The sequence below is a fragment of the Narcine bancroftii genome, chromosome 3 (assembly GCF_036971445.1).
Source record: "Narcine bancroftii isolate sNarBan1 chromosome 3, sNarBan1.hap1, whole genome shotgun sequence".
Taxonomy (NCBI): domain Eukaryota; kingdom Metazoa; phylum Chordata; class Chondrichthyes; order Torpediniformes; family Narcinidae; genus Narcine; species Narcine bancroftii.
The window spans coordinates 159,067,415-159,088,258 of NC_091471.1; the positions used below are offsets into that span (position 1 = coordinate 159,067,415).

The window sequence follows — 20,844 nt, forward strand, 5'->3', positions numbered from 1 at the left end:
AATGTCATCACCCAATGAAAATAAACAAGAAAATTGTGTCATCTCCTTTTGCACACTGGATCAAGTCATTTTGTCTTCTTATCATTTTAGGGGGCGGAGGTCTGAGGCAAGCCCTCTCTGTTGTGTTCCATGTACGGTTCCCAAATTTGTTCAAATAATGTGACTTTATTTTTTAAATTATATGTTATTTTTTCCAATGGAATACATTTATTCATTTCCATGTACCATTGCTGTACTCTCAGGTTCTCTTCTGATTTCCAAGTTTACATTATACATTTTTTTGCTACAGCTAAGGCTATAATAATAAATCTTTTTTGCGCTTCATCCAGTTTACGGCCTAATTCTTTACTTCTTATATTACTTATGAGAAAGATCTCTGGATTTTTTTGGTATGTAGCTTTTTGTGATTTTATTTAATACTTGATTTAGATATTCCCAAAACTTTTTCACTTTCTCACATGCCCAAATTGTATATACTGTTGTTCCCATTTCCTTCTTACACCAAAAACATCTATCTGATAACGTTGGATCTCATTTATTTAACTTTTGGGGCGTGATATATAACCTGTGTAACCAATTATATTGTATCATGTGTAACCTTGTGTTTATTATATTCTTCATAGTTCCAGAGCATAACTTTTCCCATATTTCATTTCTTATCTTTATGTTTAAATCTTTTTACCACTTTTGTTTGGGTTTATAGCTTATTTCATAATTTTCGTTCTCTTGCAGCTTGATGTACATGTTTGTTATAAATCTTTTTATTATCGTTGTTTCTGTAATCACATATTCAAAGCTGCTTCCTTCTGGTAATCTCAGTCTGCTTCCCAATTTATCCTTTAAGTAGGCTTTCAGTTGATGGTATGCAAACATTGTACCATGAGTTATTCCATATTTGTACTTCATTTGTTCAAATGTTAATAAATTATTTCCCAAAAAACAATTTTCTCTCCCATTCTCTAAAGGAAAGGTTATCTATTGTGAAAGGGGTCAGTTGATTTTGCGTCAGTAATAATTCTGGTAGTTGGTAATTTGCTTTTTTCCTAAGTGAATCTTCTTCCAAATTATATTGAGTAAATGGTGTAGTACTGGTGAAGTTTTCTATTGCACCAGCTTTTCATCCCACTTATAAAGTATATGTTCTGGTCCCTTCTCCCCTATTTTATCTAGATCTATCTTAGTCCAAACTGGTTTTTCCCTTGTCTGATAAAAATCTGATAAATACCTTAATTGTGCAGCTCTATAATAATTTTTAAAGTTTGGTAACTGCAAACTACCTTGTTTGTACCACTCTGTTAATTTATCTAAAGCTATCCTCGGTTTCCTCCCTTTCCGTAAGAATTTCCTTATTATTCTCTTTAGTTCATTGAAGAATTTCTCTGTTAAGGGAAATGGTAACGATTGAAATAGGTATTGTATCCTTGGGAAGACATTCATTTTAATGCAATTTACCCTCCCTATCAATGTTAGTGGCAATTCTTTCCAATGTTCTAAGTCTTCCTGTAATTTCTTCATTAATGGTTGATAAATTTAATTTGTATAGGTGGCTTAAATTATTATCTAATCTAATACCTAGGTATCGGATTGCTTGTGTTTGCCATTTAAATGGTGATTTTAAAAAAATTCTGTATAATCCGCATTACTCATTGGCATTGCTTCAGTTTTATTGGGGTTGATCTTGTACCCCGTCATTTCTCCATATTCCTCCAATTTCTTATGTAGTTCTTTTATTGATATTTCTGGTTCTGTTAAGTATACTATGATGTCATCTGCAAATAAACTGATTTTATACTCCTTTCCTTTATTTTTATCCCTTTTATTTTATTTTCTGTTCTTATCAGTTCTGCCAATGGTTCAATTGCTAAAGCGAACAGTGAGGGAGATACTTAATTTAATTTGGTTCGATACATATCCATTTACTGTCACCTTCGCCAATGGTCTATTATATAATGCTTTAATCCAATTAATATATTTTTCTGGTAGGTTGAACCTCTGTAATACTTTGAATAAATAATTCCATTCTATCCTGTCAATGGTTTTTTTCTGCATCTAGAGCAACAGCCACTGTTGGTATCTTATCTCCTTGAACTGCATGAATTAAATTAATGAACTTACAGACATTATCTGCTGTTCGTCTTTTCTTAATAAATCCAATTTGATCTTGTTTTACTATTTTTGGTACACAGTCGGCCAATCTGTTTGCTAATAATTTTGCCATTATCTTATATCTGAATTAAGTAGAGATATTGGTCTATATGATGCTGGTGTTAGTGGATCCTTCCCCCGTCTTTGGTATTACTGTAATTATTGCTGTCTCACTGTAATTATTGCTGTCTTACATGAATCTGGCAAGTTTTGTGTTTCTTCTATCTGGTTCAGGAATTAATAACTCTTTAAATGTTTTATAGAATTCTATTGGGAATCCATCCTCTCCAGGCGTTTTATTGTTCGTCAGTTTTTTTAATATATCCTGTATTTCTTCTATTTCAAATGGTTTTATCAGCTTGTTTTGCTCCTCTTCTTGCAATTTTGGCAGTTCAATTTTAGCTAAAAACTCTTCTATTTTGTCTTCTTTCCCCTCATTCTCAGTTTGGTATAATTGTTCATAAAATTCCTTAAAGTTCTCATTAATCTCCATTGGATTATATGTAATTTGTCCTTTTTTCCTTGATGCCAATATAGTTCTTTTAGCTTGTTCTGTTTTAAGTTGTCAGGCTAATATTTTGTGCGTTTTTTCTCCTACCTCATAATACTTCTGCTTTATTTTCATTATGTTCTTCTCCACCTTATACATTTGTATTTTATTTTTTTGTCCATCAATTCTCTTCTTTTTGTTATATCTTCCCTTGTTGCCAGTTCTTTTTCTGTACTTACTATCTCCCTTTCCAACTGTTCTATTTCCCGATTGTATTCCTTTTTCATCTTAGTTACATAACTTATTATCTGCCCTCTAATGAAGGCTTTCATTGCATCCCATAATATAAATTTGTCTTTCACTGATTCCGTATTTATTTCAAAGGACGTTTTAATTTGCCGTTCAATAACTTCTCTAAATTCCTGTCTTTTAAGTAGCATGGAGTTTAATCTCCATCTAAATGTTCTTGGTGGGATGTCCTCCAGCTCTATTGCTAATAACAGGGGTGAGTGATCAGATAGCAATCTATCTTTATATTCAGTTTTCCTAATTCTCCCTTGAATATGGGCTGACAACAAAAACATATCAATCCTGAGTATGTTTTATGCCTACTCGAATAATATGAGTATTCTTTCTCCCTTGGGTGCTGCCTCCTCCATATATCCACAAGTTTCATTTCCTGCATTGATTTAACCATAAATTTGGCCACTTTATTCTTTTTGCTCATCTTTTGTCTAGTTTTATCCAACGTTGGATCCAAATTAAGGTTAAAATCCCCTCCTATCAATATATTATCCTGCGTATCTACAATCTTCAAAAAAATATCTTGCATAAACTTTTGATTCTCTTCATTAGGTGCATATATATTGACCAAATTCCAGAATTCTGAATATATCTGACACTTTATCATTACATACCTCCCTGCTGGATCTATTATTTCCTCCTCTATTTTGATTGGTACATTTTTCTTGATTAATGTAGCTACACCTCTGGCTTTTGAATTATATGATGCTGCCGCTACGTGCCCTACTCAGTCTCTCCTTAATTTATTATGTTCCACTTCAGTTAGATGCGTTTCCTGCACAAATGCTATGTCAATTTTTTTCTTTTTTCAGGAAATTTAATAGCCTTTTTTGTTTAATTTGGTTATGTATTCCATTAATATTTATAGTCATATAGTTCAACATGGCCATCTCATATTCTGTTTATACCTCATTTCTCTTTCCTCACCACCACCTTCCCCCTTTTCCCCATTTTCATCTCTCAGTTTTCAATGTATGACAACACTTCTAAAACATAAAATACTTCAACAACTCCCACATCTAAAATTCCCTTAACCCCAAGTGTCCTACCCCCTCTCTGAGTTGCCCCTTGTCCCTTGCCGGGCAACCACAACTCCCCTCTCCATTTGGATTGCGAACCCACTCACAAGCGTCAACTGATTTCGCTGTGACTGTTATTCTCTCCCACCCAACCCCCTCCAGAAAAGACTTTTTTTTTCACCTTTAACAAAGGTCCCCCTCTTTTTCCCCCCTTACTTCCTTTCTTCCCTTTTCTTTCTCTTCTTTAGTTCTTACTTATACATTATTTTTACATCTTTATATGTAGTTTGTCATCGTTCTTCATTCTTGTTACATCTCTTCATCTCTCCTGTCCTACCGGCATTCTGCAAATTCTCATGCTTTCTCTGGATCCGAGAATATTTCCCCGGGATAAATATTTTAAGCACAGCTGGATATCTTAACATAAATTTATAGCCTTTTTTCCATAGGATCGATTTTGCTGTGTTAAACTCCTTCCTCTTCATTAGGAGTTCAAAACTTACGTCTGGGTAAAAATATATTTTTTGACCCTTGTATTCCAATGGTTTTTTATCTTCTTTAATTTTATTCCTTGCCCTCTCCAGTATATATTGTCTTGTCGTGTATCTCAGAAATTTTACTAAAACAGATCTTGGTTTTTGTTGTGACTGTGGTTTCGAGGCTAGTGTTCTGTGTGCCCTTTCTTTTTCCAATCCTTCCTGTATTTCTGGCATTCCCAGGACCTTTGGGATCCATTCTTTTATAAATTCTTTCATATTTGTGCCTTCTCATTTTCCTTTAGGCCCACTATCTTTATGTTGTTTCGCCTACTATAATTTTCCCATTATATCATTTTTCTGAACTAACAACTCTTGTGACTCTTTAACTTTTTTATCACTTTCTTCCAATTTTCTTCTTAAGTCATTCACTTCCATTTCTACAGCCGTTTCTCATTTTTCCACATTTTCTATTCTTTTCCCTATTTCTGTCATGACCAGCTCTAATCTTTTCACTTTTTCTTCTGTACTTTTTATTTTTCTTTTCATTTCACTAAATTCTAATGTCAACCATTCTTTTAATGCTCTCATTTGTTCTTGAAAATTTTAAAATCTATATACTGACCATTTATTTTACCTTCTATTCCTCTGTGCAGAACTTGATCTTCTTCTGTGTCTGCATCTGTGTTTGTGTCTTCTACTTCTCTTCCTTGTATCTGTGTCTCTTCTGACTTTCTCGTTGAGCTGCTTCCCTCACTTTGCTAGGTGTTTTTTTGCATGGCTTCTTGGTGTTGGTCCTCTTCTTCTGGGCTAGTTATCTGATGGGGTTCCTGTTGCTGTTCTTTTTTCCTATCACTCCCTTTCCTGTCGCTTTCCTCTCCTTCCAGCTGAGAGCCCTGCTGTCGGGCATCACTCAGCTGGTCGCTCTGTGTTAGTTCGCTCCTCAGCTGGGCCCCTCTCCCGTCAGTGTTTTCTTTTTCCGGACTTCTGTTTGGCTCAGAGCCATTTTGTAGTCCAGCGGTCGGGAAGTCGCGACTCTGCGGGGTCGTCACCAACCTTGGGGAACGGGCTCTTTTCTCCACAATGGCTCCCTGTTTCTTCATGCAGGTAAGGCCTTCTCCTTTCTCTTCCGGCCTCTTTTCTTCTTTTTTTTCCCATTGTTTTTGCTTTTTCCTTCTTGGGTGCCATTTTCTTTCTTTTCTCCACAACTTTATCTTTTATTTGTTGTGTTTCTTGAACTTTGTGTTTTCTTCACTTTATTTCTTCTTTTCTGGAGAGGGCTGGTATTCTCCTACTGGCCACTACTCTATCATGTGACTCCTCCCCTTTCACGGATATCTTGAGGTGCTGGCTCCAGGAGAGATTGAAAACCAAGCAGTAGTTTGAACAGAGAACGACTGATGATTGGAAAATGACAGAAAAGTATTATACTGATCAACAAACAACAAAATCAAGTAAGAAGGTTTCAGCAGATGGGCAGATCAAGCTGAGACTTGGCAAACAACAAGATGATCTAAAGCTCATCTCAGAGATCAAAAGAGCCTGGCATTACAACTAACCACATTATATCTATGACATTAGTGCAGACCCACACAGAAAGTGAAATGAAGAAAACCGATACCAATCACTGTACAGCTAATTGTAAATGTATCAGCGACACAATGTAAACATTCTCACCAGGAACATACGAGTATAGAGGACAAGTTTGAAATAGGCTCTCCTCTCCAAGCTCAAGTCCAAAATAGATCAGCCCCTGTTGAGTTTACTTGTGCGAAGGAGTTGGATCATCTAGACTTGTGTATACATAAGGTGATCTAATAGAAAGAATAAAGGATTTGATACACTAGATGGGTTCTAACCCATCTCTTCTGATAGTGCGAGTCTGCCAAGAACAAGTTGGAACCACAAAATGAGAGTAATGTCATTCATACATGATATTGGGAACCTTTCCTACATAAAGAAAGAGCAGAGGAAATCAGTAGAAACTGATGAGAGTGAAATGGAAATATGAAGGTAAGGCTGACAGTAAAAGAGCTGACTGAGGTATAGCAAGCAGATCAGCTGGATAAGAACATGCATGAGATTCCTGGTTTTACAAACAGAAGGATTACTTCACGCCATGTCTGCTCACCATTGAGCCATGTGTTCATTGATTGCCAGTCCTTAGTAAAATAACATCCTCACTTTCAATTTTCTTCGTTACTCTAACCCTTACGATCTTTTCTACACCTGTTCTTTAAGATAGTACAATAAACACAGGAATACATGAAAGTTGCACATCACTGGATTGGCCTCAGATCAAGGATTATATGTAAATCTAGGCACCACATATAGGAAGAATGTCAAGACAATGAAGAGGGTACAGATGTATGAGAGACTTCATGTAGGAACTGGACAATCTGCAATCGTTTTCTTCTGTGCAGAGGATGGCAAGGACAGATCAAATCAAAAGAACGAAGGGTTTGGCAGATAAACCAGTTCCTCTAGTGCATTGGTCAATAATCCAAAGTCATGTTTAAAATTATTATTAGAAGAACCAGAGGAGAATGAGGAGGAATTATTTCACATCAAGGCCTGTTGTCATTTCAAGCATGCACCATCAGAAAAAAACTTTCAAAAAATTCACTAGAATGTTGCCTGGATTGGGGGACTTTAGTTATAGGGAGAGATCAAACATCTTGTTTCCCCTGGAGCGAAGGAGGTTAAGGGATGATCTAATAGAAATACATAAAATGATATGAGACATAGATAGGGTAGATAATCAAAACAGAGGAGGTTCAGGGTAATCAGAACCTTTTTCCAGTGGTAAGGGTTTCAAATGTGAGAGGAAGGAGTTTGAAGGGTATCTGAGAGGAGTTTTTATTTTTACACTGAGAGTGGTTGATAACTGAACAAGCTGCCAGAAGAGGAGGTGGAATCAGATACATTTACAATGTGTTTGAACAGATACTTGAATAAGCAAGACATAAAACAACATGGGGTAAATGGGATTACGGACGACAAAATGATCAGAATGAATATTGCAGGGTGAGGTGTCTGTTTCTGTGCTGGGACTATGTCATTAGGTAAGAATTAATTTGTGTAGTTGTAGGGAGAAAATAGGATTTAGGACTAACCTGTGCAACTCTTTCAAAGAACTGCCAAAGGAATAACAGGGTGTTTGGGCTTTTCAGTGTTATATGAAGATTCTAAGGTTTTCTGGATTTCGAGTCATGAGAGGAAATGAAATGAAGATATCAACAATTGTGAACTGCTTTAAAGGGAGAACAGGCTTGAGTGACTAAAGGGCCTTCACTTACTACATTTCTACAGTAAGTACCACAACGTAAAGCAGGCTACGGAGTCCACCTCATACCTGTTGCTGACAGTGGTTTTAGATTCTCGGTACCATAGGCTGAACTCCATTCCACCCGAGATGTCAATGGCCAAACCTCCTTGGAACTCCACAGCTGCCCTCAATCCTGACTGCAATGGAAGGACCTGAAACAAAAAGAAATTGACAGATTTCAATTTTGTTTTAAAATGATCAAAACTATCCTAACACTAAAGATAGAGACACAAGAAATTGCAAATTCTGGAGCAAAAAAACAAACTGATGGAGAAATTTAGCAGGTGAGGCAGCATCTTTGGAGGCAAAGGGGGTCTCGAGCCAAAACGTGGCCTATACCCTTGTCTCAACAGATGCTGCCTGACTCACTGAGTTCCTCCAGCAGTTTACTTTTTGGCTGACACTAAAGTAGATTTTCCTCAGCCTTGGTTATTTGAAATATTGGATATACTTAGCAGCTAAGGCAACATTCATGGACAGAAACAGTTAAGATTAACTGATGATAGATCACAAACCTGAAATCAATTTTCTCTCTTTATTCCCTCACAGCTGGTACCTGGCCTACTGTCTATCTTTGAATATTTTATTTCAAATTTCCACTTTAAACTTAATAGATTAATTTCTTCGCAAACAATGAGATATAGGAAGAGTTGATTTCCTCACTGTTTTTAAAAATATTTTATTTTGTGAATTTTCAATCAACGTGCAGTCAAAACAAAGAATAATCAAAAAGAAAAACATCAATATCAATCAAATTAAAATAATGCAAATATAGATCCATATGTTGATATTAAAGAAAGTGAGAAAAAAGAGTGAACATGATTCGATTATTATAAAGAAAGAAAAATTACAACAATACTACAAAAACGCAAATTCAATGTCCATGTTGAATCAAAGGGAGAAGATAATAGAGAGAAAGAAGAACAAAATAAAAGGAACCCTCCCACCCCTTCCCCCCAAGAAACAAGAAGAAAGAAGAAAAGAGAGGGAAAAAAGTAAGAAAAGAGAAAGAATAAGAAAAAAAAAGATTGGCTTCACCTAGTATAAATGCCACTCCCATCAAGGGACAAATAACCTGACTTATCCAAGGTCCTTGGTGCTGCGAGCACTAGGGGGGTTGTGGGGAAGACAGGGGGGGGGGGATTCGTTAAAGACTTACTTTGATGTACCTTAGGTATAAATGCCATATTCTTGGAAATACATCGTACCTTTTTCTGAGGTTATAGGCAATCTCCAGGGAACACCATTATGCATTTCTATCTTCTAGCAGGATAAACCTAGTTGGGGATCAGATTTCCAAGTAACTCCTATGCATTTCCTGGCCACCGCTAAAGTGACCTTAATGAATTTTAATAGATATTTTGACAACCTCAATTTAGGTCTTACATCTTCTAAGTTCCCCAATAAAAATAATTTCAGTAATTATTTTTTCCTAGAGATTACACAGATCTTCCCAGAAAGGCCTCACTTTAGGACATGACCAAGTTGAATGCAAGAAAGTATCTATTTCTTGACTACATCGAAAACAGTGGTCTGATATTTCTGATTTCAATTTATTTAATTTTTTTGGAGTAAGGTATTAGCTGATGCAATAAGTTATATTGCACCAGCCGATACCTTACATTAATCATGTTAATCATGACGTCCTAATATTAGTCGGACCAGCAAAATAGTTCAATTTCTATTCCCAAATCTGATTCCCACCTTTGTCTTGATTTAGGGGTTCCTGCCTGAAGTAAGGAATACATTTTTGAAATAATTTTTTTTTCTGCACCCTTTCGAGATTTCCTCACTGTTTGGTGCTAAATTATCTACCCATTGGCCCAATGTCTGTACACTTATGTTTACTTTGCCTCCACAGTAAATACAAACCACTGGAGGAACTTGCTTGGTTGAGCAGCATGTGTGTAAAGGGATGACTGACATTTTGGGTTGAGAACAAGCGAACCTTCCCTCCAACCTCTCAGTCTTGATTCAGGATCATATCCCAAATGCTGACTATCCTTTTACCTCCATAGATGCTGATCAACCCACTATGTCTTCCAGCAGCTTGTTTTTGATTTGCTCCAGTCTCTTGTTTCACCAGTTCTTTCACAATGATGCCAAAGCCATTTTCCACTGAAATGGTAAATAATGGCAGCACCACAACTTACAAGTTCCCCTCCAAGTTGGGCACTATCTCAGTTTAGAAATATAATAGTTAGTCATTCAGCCTGAAACTCCCTCCCCTCCAACTGCATTGCGTTTTGTAGGTGGCAGGTAAACCCTGCAGCAAAGGGAAAATTGGATGAACAATGAAAGCACTGATGCATGCTTCCATTTTATGGGAAGGATTACACTGACTTCTGTGTAATTTATTTTGCACTAGACCAGTGGTTCTCAACCTTTTTCTTTCCACTCACATACCACTTTAAGTATTCCTTATGCCATAGGTGCTCTGTGATTAGTAAGGTGGTATGTGGGTGGAAAGAAAAAGTTTGAAAATCACTGTTTTAATCGTACCTAATTGACTCGTTATGTGTACAGTTTCATAACTCCAAAGGAAATGGGCCAATGACAATTTTTTCTCAAGCAAAATATTTCAGTAACAATTGGGTCTAGAGCAGTGATTCTCCACCTTCCCTTCCCACCTACACACCACCTTAAGCAATCCCTTACTCATCACAGAACACCAATGGCATAGGGATTACTTAAAGTGGTATGTGAGTGGATAGAAAAAGGTTGAGAACCATTGCACTAGACAATGTGACAATGAGTTTATTGTCATACACATTGTACAATGTACATAAGCCCAAAATTCTTACATTCTGAATCTGAACAGGTATGAAAAAAAATTGTAATAGTACAGTATAACTCCAATGATCTAAAATTGGATTCTCTGAAATCCTCAATTACCCAAAATTTTTAAATGGGAAATCCTCATTTATCCAAATTTTTTTCGGAGCCAAATTGACCAAGGATGTTGGCCTCCTGAAGGCAATGGGGGCATCGGACTCCTGGGAGGAGTGGAGAGATCGGGCTCCCGGCGGCAGCAGGGCCCTCAGGCTCCTGGAGGCAGCGGAGACCTTGGGCTCCCGGAGGCATCAGGGACTTCGGGCTCCCAGATGCAGTGGGGATCTGAGGCTCCCGGCGGTAGTACTGCCTTGGTGGGGAGGTGTCAGTGATCGGCGGTGGGAATTAAACATGATTTTAATGCTTAAAATGCCTTCCCTTGTTGTTCATTGTTGTTTAAACATTGTTAGATGTGATTTGCTGTTGCTACTGGGCTGTTTTTATCTGAAATAGGCCCGGACCCAACCATTTTGAAAAATTAAATTTAAAGAGACAATTATATACAAAACGTCATAAATATTCAGTGATACAAAAAAATACAAAAGATACAAAAAAATTACAAAATACAAAAGGTGACATGCAATAGTGCAGAAATTTCTGACTAGTGTATCCAAGGGTAGTTCAAGAATCTGAGCAATTGGAAAGAAACTTCTTGAACCAAGGCTTGTATATCTTCTGCCCAAAGGAAGCATTGAGAAGGCATTGTGATCAGGGTGATGGGAGTACTTTAATTAAAGATGACATTCTGATTAAGATCTCTGGCTGAGATAAAAGAAGCTACCTGATTTTTAAACTAGAATTTTTGAAGACTGACAGATACCTGGGAATGATCAATGAGTAGAATGACTCCTTTGACAACGCTGATTGGGTCACCAGTCGTGGTAAACATCTTGGCCATTAAGTCACTGTAACCTCGAAAGAAGGTGACAGGCCTGAGCTGGACATCAAACAATACTGCAGACATGCCGGCCATGGAATCAAGATTCTCCTCCCCTTCATCTGGTGTTGCAGCTATTAAGGTCTCTAATCCCTGAGCTTCAATGACAACCTGGAGAAGAAAATTACAATGGACACTCAAGCTATTCTAATGCAATGATAAGAAAATATTCCAAGTCTAAGGCAACATGGAGGAAGTCCTTTGTATAAACAATAGGTTCCAATGATCATGCATAATTAATTGCAACCAGTTAGAATTATAGCATTCTATGCACCTGGGTAGCATGGAGTTGTGATTCCTGGCTGAATACAAAGATGTTCATGTTGCTCTTTCTCAGGATTCCTGATTCGGAGTACAGGATGTCCAGACTGTATATGGATCTAGAGTCAATGCCCTCTGAAAAACATAATTCCATCTTGAAAGCTCCTGTTAAATCTGTTTCTACTATCCTTACACATCAAATCACATAAACTCACTGCTGTGTTGAAACACAAATTACAAATAAATGAAACTCCCATCTACCTGCCACTGATTCAGCATGGAATGAAATGTTCGGAGCTCTGGGAAGGGTAACTAAATTTCAAAAAGCCTGTGGCACTGAAAGGTATTATTAAAGCACTTTTTTTCTTTACAGGTTCCAGGATTGTATGTCCACGATGGCACTATTTATTTCCATTGGTGGTGAATCACCTCAACTTCCGTCCATTATCCACCTTCACCTACAATCCTTACTTGTTGGTTGATAATAAAGTGTTGCATGACCAGAGCCAACTTCAAAACCCTCGTTCTCTGTCCAAATCCTGCCTGTCATTTACATTCTCCTTGATCCCATAACTCAACAACATCTCCATTCTCATCTAATTGTACTCTCTTTTATATCCTAAATTTAGTGGATCCACCCACAGCAGCAAATGCCATAAAGTGCTAAAGCCACAGTTTCTGAATTACTTCCTTAAACTCTGCAAATCCCTTCCTTACTCTCCTCCTTTGGGTGGTCCTTAACCCCTTCCACTTTGGATTAGCTCACAAGCACGAATTTCACATCAAATTGACAATGTTCCTGTTGAACATCAGCAGATTTTTTTTGTATTGAAGGTATTGTACAAATAAAAGCAGTAGTTGTTTTGACATACGTTTCATGTATCCTGAGTAGGCAGATGAGGAGCCAATCTTGGAGAAACGGTCATAGTTGTGAACAAAGGTATCTTTCAGAACTTTTTTCACTATGTCACTGCAAACAATAAAGGAACAGATAGTGTTTACCTTTACAGATCTCCTGAGATCTCCAGAATTAGTTATACTGACCAAACTAAAAAATAAACTAGGAATGTTTTTTCAGGAAACCTGTCCAATTTTCAAACACGTGATACTCTTAACAAATGTTAGTTTGAATACACTCATGAAGACTATCAGGGTCCAACTCCCACCAAGAATCCAGCCTTGTTTCCTTCTTGGATCTTATTTACCATGTAAGGCAGGCTGCTGACATCAATTCTACCACTGAGGAGGATCCCCCCCCCCCCCCACCACGAATAAGAATCAACAGGTGATCCTTGATATCACTGGAATAACAAAGCCTGCTTTAAAGTGTCAAAGTAGTAGCGACTTTAATGTTAACCTTAGACAAAGGGCAGAATGTTCCTTCCTACAGAGTATAAAATTGGAAAAGAATCCTAAGGTGGTCTAAAAAAGATAATGAAACTATATAGGCCATTGATTCTGTTCCTGCCCCTTGAAAGAACTTTTCAGTTAATCCTACTCCCCTGCTCTTTCCCCAGATCTTATTTTCAAGAATTTATCTAATTCCCTTTTGAAAGTTCCTGTTAAATCTGTTTCCTCCCTCCTTACAGGGGCATACAATTCAGATCATATCGACTTTTATTGCTCTGATAAAATACAAATTACAAATCAACAAAATTCCCATTTACCTGCCCGGAAGCTTAAAACGAAGAATATCCTGAATCTTTGCAAGTATGTATTTATTCATCTCAGGTACAAGTTCACCAATGGAGAGGAGAATGTTTCTGACCTCCATGTATGAGGGGTTGTTGTTAAAGATGATATCTGCAGCAGACACTCGCACAGTTTTCTCATGAATCCCTCGGGTCTGGTGGTAGATCCTGTTCATTACCTTTTTCACCTGGTCAGAAATAAGACATGCTAGGGAGCTTCCCCAACAACACCTCCCAAACTTGCAGCCCATACCACCTAATCGGACAAGGACAGTAGGTGTAGGAAGTACTACCACTTCCAAATTCCCTTAACTGGAAATTATAGCATCATTCATTCATTGTCATCAGATCAAAATTTAGATTTATCTGCCTGGAAGCTCTTCACCAGAAAGACTGAAGTGGTTCAATATAATAGAGAAACACAAAAACTGCAGATATCTTGATGGAGTGTCCAGACCCAAAAAATTGACTGACCATTTCTACCCATGGATGCCATCTGATGTGCTGAGTTTCTCCAACAATTCTTTGTCTGACCACCATGTGGTCAATAAATGTTGGGTTTATAAATGATTTAGATAACGGAATTGATGTTTTTGTGGCTAAATTTTGTGGCTGATACGAAGATAGGTGGAGGGGAGGGTGGTGTCAAAGAAGTAGGAAGGACTTGAACAGGTTGAGAAAATGAGCAAAAAGTGGAAAATGTAATCTAGTGTAGGGAAATGTATGTTCATGCAGTTTGGCAGAAGGAATAAACAAGTCGACTTTTTAAAATAGGGAGTGGATTCAGAAAGTGGGAGTCCTTATGCAGTGTCTGCACAAGATGGGAAGGTACACTTTGAAAATCTGAGACTTGGAGGCCATTTTTACCGCACATAGATTGAATTAATCTCATTTCAGCTATGCATAGAGGGATCCAGCATGATTCACATTGGAAGTGTGTAATATCCTTACTCCTAAGTCACTATACTGATGCTCCCAGTGCAACACCTGAGGAATGCTGCACCTCCAGAGGTGCTGCCTGTTTTCTTGGTGTTGACGTAAAATATTTCATGCCAATATTTCAAAGATGATGATAGAAGATCTCTCTGATGTTCTAAGACAAGATTTATCTTTCTACCAACATCCCAATATCAAATCAACAGGTCAATATTGTTGACTATTCTTTTTCTCCCATTGATATTGATTGACCTGCAAAGTTTCCCCATCAATTTGTCATTTGATCTAGATTCCATCATGTCACTGATTATGGAATTGTATTGTGTATAAATTGGTTGCTCTATCTACATTATGACAGTGACTACTGCACCAAGAGCAACAAAGAATGGACAATTAATGTCCAGATATGTTAGTGAGGTCCTGCACTCAAGAATGAAAAAAAAACTTTGTATCTGAAGACGAGGGATATGGGCGGAGCTCAAATTTGGAGGATGAGTTTCAGTAAAGAGGATAGTTCCCTATTGTTTCATGGTTTCATGCAACACAGGAGATCAGTCATTCATCCCATTGAGTCCATGCTAGCCTTGAGAACAATCCTATTATTTCCAGTATCTCATTTATTTCCTTGTACTCCATTCTCCCTCGTGTGCCATCAAATTCACCCAGATTCTCCCGTCACCCACCTCCACTAAGTATGTATTACTGCAGCCTATTAACCTACCAACCAGCAGTACCAAGGGCCAGGATCAAATTCAATCTCTCAAGTTACGAGGCAGTACCACTAACTGCCCAATACTAAAGCAATTAACATTTAAACCATTCTTTTCCTTGGGCAGATTTGCATCATATTAATAGGTGGTAACAATTGGTTTGTGGAAGGATCTTCATTAGAAAAACAGCTGCAGAGGCAAAGGGATGGTCAATATTTCAGGTCAAGAGCTGCATCAGAACAGGCGCAGTCTCAATCTGAAATGTTGACTGTCCCTTTGCCTCCACAGGTGATGTTCGATCTGCTGAGTTCTTGTTTTTTTTTACTCCAGATTCCACCATCTACTGTGTCTCTAAGAGGAAGGCTTTTGGCCCCTGGTATTCAAAAGTATGAGGTACCTCCATGAACCAAGAGAAATTGAAAGGGCGGTACCTTTAACCTTTAGACTCTGTGTCCCTGTTTTCCTGGACTATCAACAAGCGCATATACTCCGTGTCTCGGTTTTCAGGGACTACCAACAAGCACATATACCCCATGTCCTCATTTTCTCGAAATGTTTTCATACCTAACCACCAGCTAGTTCATACTGGTGTTCATACTGTAGTTTACCCATGGACTCAGTTTGAGTACATATTATGAAAGGTTAAAAATGGCCTGTCTAATTTGCAAGCATGAATCTGCAGGATTATGGGGATATGGCTGGGGTACTGACTAAACTGATAGCTTTTTAAAAAGCTAGCATTGGTTCAATGGGCCATATAGTCTTGCTTGTTAAGCTTCTATGAACATAATACTAAAGTAGAATCTCACCTCCTCTGTGATGAATGCCTGTTCATACTTCTGGATGGCAGAGATTGCAACATTGCTGATAGGTCCAGAGCCAGCCTCTGCATGTTTCAGGAAAATAGGAACTGCATTGGGAAGGAGAGCATTCTTCAAAGCAAGAAGGTACATCAGAATCTCAGATTCCGTTTTTGCTGTTTCCGCTCCATCCAGAATCATTTCTTTTGCTTTAATCACTGCCTGAAATGAAAAGGTACAGTATCAGATAATGAAATTTAAAATATAACATGCACAATATATTTTGAATTATTCCTCACAATGGGATCTTAAGAAAGGTCTGGAATTAAGTCACATACTCTAGGCCTCTGTACCCATCACACCGCACCCCCCCCCCCCCCCACCCCGCAACTGGATCCTTAACTTTCTCATTGGAAGACCACAGTCAGTACAAATTGGAAACAACATCTCCTCCTCACTGATTATAAACAAGGCAAACCCCAAGGAAGCGTGCTTAGCCCACTGCTCTACTCATTCTATATCCATGAATTGTGGCCAGACACAATTCCAGTGCTATCTACGTTTGCCAATGACACCACAGTTGTCGGCAGAATCATAAATGTCAATGAGGAAGCAAAACCAAGCAGATGATTGTGGACTTCAGGAGGGAGTCGGGAACACAATCCTGTGCTCATCAAGGGCTCAGCAGTGGAGACAGTCAAGAATTTCAAATTCCTAGGTGTCAACATCTCTGAATATCTGTCCTGAAGCCACCACATTGATGCAAACACAAAGAAGGCTTGCCAGTGGCTAAACTTGATGAGGTGTCTGAAGAGATTCAGAATGTCACCAAAAACTCTCGAAAACTTCCACAGGTGTACCATGGAGAGCATTTTGGCTGGTGACATCACTGCCTGGTATGGAAGCGCCAAAACTCAGGACAAGAATAAACTCTAGAGGGTTGTTAACTCAGCCTGCGACTTCACAGGCACCAAACTTCACTCCATCGAGGACATCTACATGAGGCAGTGTCTTAAAAAACCAGCCTCTATCCTCAAAGTCCCCCACAACCCAGGCCGTGCCCTCTTCACTCTGGTACCATTGGGAAAAAAGGTACAGGAGCCTAAAGATGAGCACTCAACTGCACAAGGACAGCTTATTCCCCACTGCCATCAGATTCCTGAATAATCAATGAACCAAAGGCACTGCCTTACTTTTAGTGCACTATTATTTTTTTTAATTTATAGTAATGTTGTAAGATGGTTATAATATAAATATTTGCTCTATGATGCTACTGCAAACACTGAATTTCAAGATTTATTCATGACAATAAAATCCTGATTCTGGATTATCTTCCTAACCTATATCTTCCTTCCAGAACCAACTTCAATTTTATCTCTTATCTCACATTAACCATCTCCCCAAATATCTTGTGTTGTGTCAATTATTACCTGACAGGAATTTGGCAAAATCTTAAGGCTTCTGATAAAAGCTGGAGAAAAATTGATGATTTTGAATGGTAATAATGAACATTGTGATTCAATTTAACCATTCCAAGGCTGCCTAATTAAAATTAATGCATTAACTACACATACATTGTCAATAATAACCAATAACTTCACTCCTGCACAGTTTCATATTCATCATATAATACAATTCTTCATTGGGAAGGCTGCTTATATCAGAAAAGATGGAACTCTTTGGGAATTAGTTCTGTATAGTTCAGGGCCAACCTGATGGAGATCTGAACAAGGGACCAAAAACATCAGATAGTTACTAATAAATCTTGGAGAAAATTATTCACCCAGAGCGCAGAGACTGTAAAAGAATAGATGTGTATAATTAGAAGCTTGTCAATATACAGGAAAAAGAAAATGATGTTTCTGCCAAGGATTGGGAAGATATTCACGTGGCACGTAAACATCATTGTAGATTAGTTGAACCAAGTAGGTTAATTTGTGCTACAGAAGTGATGTAATTCTCTCCAATTTTAAAAAAATAGACATATTTCCTGTACTCACCGGTAGTTCACACTGTCCTTTCTCACAGAATTTTCTGACAAGTGCTCCAACGATAATAATAACTGTTTCTCGGATATCCTCACTCCCAATTTTACCATCAAGTATCCCCTGGTTTTAAAAGAAGTGACAGAAAAACTTTGTATTAAAAGATACTATAGAATAAATAATGGATCAGAAGAATGGGCATGTACATTGACCTTAGTGGCAGAGTTGGCATAGCGGTTAGCACAATGCCTTTACAATGCCAGTGATCGGGACCAACTGGGGTTTGAGTCCCGCACTGCCTGTAAGGAGTTTGTAGGTTCTCCCTGTCTACGTGGGTTTTCTCCGGGGCTCCGGTTTCCTCCCACCCTTCAAAACGTACTGGGAGTGTAGGTTTACTGGGTGTAAATTGGGCAGCACAGACAAAATGGCCTGTTATTGTGCTGTACGTTTAAATTTGTAAAAGATTTAAAGCATAATGTTAGAGTAATTATTTGAATAATTAATTAAATTGGAAATTAGCTTAGGTTCATGTTGTATATAACTTCAAGTTTTATTTGGTCAAATAGTACATTGAGCCCCTAACCTCTCAGGTGGAAGTAAATGATCCACCAGAACTTTGTTAGAACAATACAGAGAACATCTCTCCTGTGTCCATATTTATCATTCAAACAAAACCCCTGAATTTGATTATCCATTTATTTTCACATTGCTTTTTGTGGGAGATTCCAATACTTGTATCTGCCTTCTGATCTACCCATGTGATTGACTGGCACCTGCTCTTTGAATTGGTAAAACAAACCAGTCAGTTTGAGAGGTATTTCGGTCATTGTTTGTCAGCAATGACCCACATATCCATGAACATGAGAAAAACAACTTTAAAATTTATTTTAAAAGTAAATCCTTATTAATTAAGAGTCCTTGCCTTTCTGTTCTCAGGTGCAAGTAGCTCTAATTCCTAACTGTCCTTTAGTAACATCACTTATTTAACTTGAAGCATGTGGGATGTTCGCTGAGGAGAGAATCTGCATTTATTTTAGTGCTTTGTGATGGTGGGGAGAAGAGAGGTGGCTCATTTTTTGATCCTACAATATCTAATATATAATCAGAAAAATTAAACTGTTATCCGCATAGCCCTTCAACTTTGTTCAGAAGCAGAATGCCCAATTGGGCAAAGGACATGATGCCAGGCACCCATACACTGTAAACTTTTGGTATCAATCAGAAGGGTAATTTTAAGGAAATTCGTGCTGAATCATTGACAATCTAACAACACGACAACTGTAAAACTAAAAAATACTAACCATTAAGGCGTTTAGCAATTCTTTTGTGGGGTGAGCTGCGAAGCCAGAGGCATACAGGAACCTTTCCTGCAGGATGAAACTGCTGTCGTTTTTGAAATCCAGGAACTCCATCATTGCTGCCAAAGAAGCCTCAGTGTGAGCAGAGGTCACGGCATCGACTAATGGGGGGCTGCCAGAAGAAGATGGAAGAGGCAACGGATGGGTGAACATGTTGCTGGGACAGGCACATGCAGTCGGTGTTAATAGTGAATTCCTTCTGTGGCACATCCTGATCTTAAATCCAATTTGAATGGATGCCAAAAGCTTGATGAAACTGTGTGCATTGCTAAGTTTAGTAAATGGCATTTGGTACCTAGACATAGACATAGGAGCAGGAGTAGGTCATTCGACCCTTCGAGCCTGCTCCGCCATTCAACGAGATCATGGCTGATCTTAAAGTTCAGTACCCCGTCCCTGCCTTCTCTCCGTAACCTTTAATACCCTTATAATGAAGAAATAGATCTAATTCCCTCTTAAATAGATTTAATGAACCTGCCTCTACTGCCCTCTGTGGCAATGAATTCCACAGATTCACCACCCTCTGGGTCAAGAAATTCCTCCTCATCTCGGTCCTAAATGGTTTGCCTATTATCCTCAAACCATGGCCCCGGGTCTGGATTTTCCCATCCTTGGAAACATCCCATCTGCATCCATTCTGTCCAGTCCTGCCAGAATTTTATAGGTCTCTATGAGATCCCCTCTCAATCTTCTAAACTCCAGCGAGTACAATCCCAATTTGCGCAATCTTTCCTCATAAGTCATTCCTGCCATTCCAGGTATTAGCCTGGTGAATCGCCTCTGCACTCCCTCCATTGCAAGAACATCCTTCCTTCGATAAGGTGACCAAAACTGCACACAATACTCCAGGTGCGGTCTCACCAAGGCCCTGTACAGCTGCAATAAGGTATCCTTGTTCCTATACTCAAACCCTCTTGATATGAAGGCCAACATACCATTTGCCTTTTTAACCGCCTGCTGTACCTGCATGCTCGCCTTCAGAGACTGGTGTACAAGTACCCCTAGGTCTCTCTGCACTTCCCCATCTCTTAATCTATTGCCATTCAAATAGTAATCTGCCCTCCGGTTTGTATTACCAAAGTGGATAACCTCACATTGATCCACATTGTAGTGCATTTGCCATGGATCTGCCCAGTCCCTCAATTTATCCAAAACACACTGGAGCTTCCTGACCCCCTCTTCCGTGCACACAACCCCTCCTAGCTTAGTGTCATCTGCAAATTTGGAGATATTACATCCAATCCCCTCATCCAGATCATTAATGTAAATTGTGAACAGCTGGGGTCCCAGTACAGATCCCTGTGGCACCCGACTGGTCACCGCCTGCCACTCAGAAAACGAGCCATTTATCCCAACTCTCTGTCTTCTACCTGCCAGCCAGTTCTCAATCCACATCAATACTTTGCCCCCAATCCCATGAGCCTTGATTTTGGAAGCCAGTCATTTATGCGGGACCTTATCGAAGGGCTTTTGGAAGTCCAGGTACACCACATCCACTGGCTCTCCCCCATCTATTTTACCTGTCACCATCTCAAAGAATTCCAATAGATTTGTCAAGCACGATTTACCTTTT

General features: G+C 38.6%; 1 protein-coding gene across 6 annotated transcripts in view; it reads right to left on the reverse strand.

The window, feature by feature from the left end:
• Window positions 1–20,844, reverse strand: part of mttp (microsomal triglyceride transfer protein) — a 71,230-nt gene that overhangs the window by 4,079 nt on the left and 46,307 nt on the right. For all 6 annotated transcript variants that reach the window (XM_069925619.1, XM_069925616.1, XM_069925617.1 and 3 more), the window contains 8 exons: window positions 19,215–19,383; window positions 17,929–18,036; window positions 15,938–16,150; window positions 13,459–13,670; window positions 12,664–12,761; window positions 11,805–11,926; window positions 11,414–11,641; window positions 7,789–7,913 (listed from right to left, as the gene is read on the reverse strand). In XM_069925619.1, coding sequence (XP_069781720.1) covers window positions 7,789–7,913; window positions 11,414–11,641; window positions 11,805–11,926; window positions 12,664–12,761; window positions 13,459–13,670; window positions 15,938–16,150; window positions 17,929–18,036; window positions 19,215–19,383 — 1,275 coding nt within the window. The remainder of the gene's footprint in view (window positions 1–7,788; window positions 7,914–11,413; window positions 11,642–11,804; window positions 11,927–12,663; window positions 12,762–13,458; window positions 13,671–15,937; window positions 16,151–17,928; window positions 18,037–19,214; window positions 19,384–20,844) is intronic.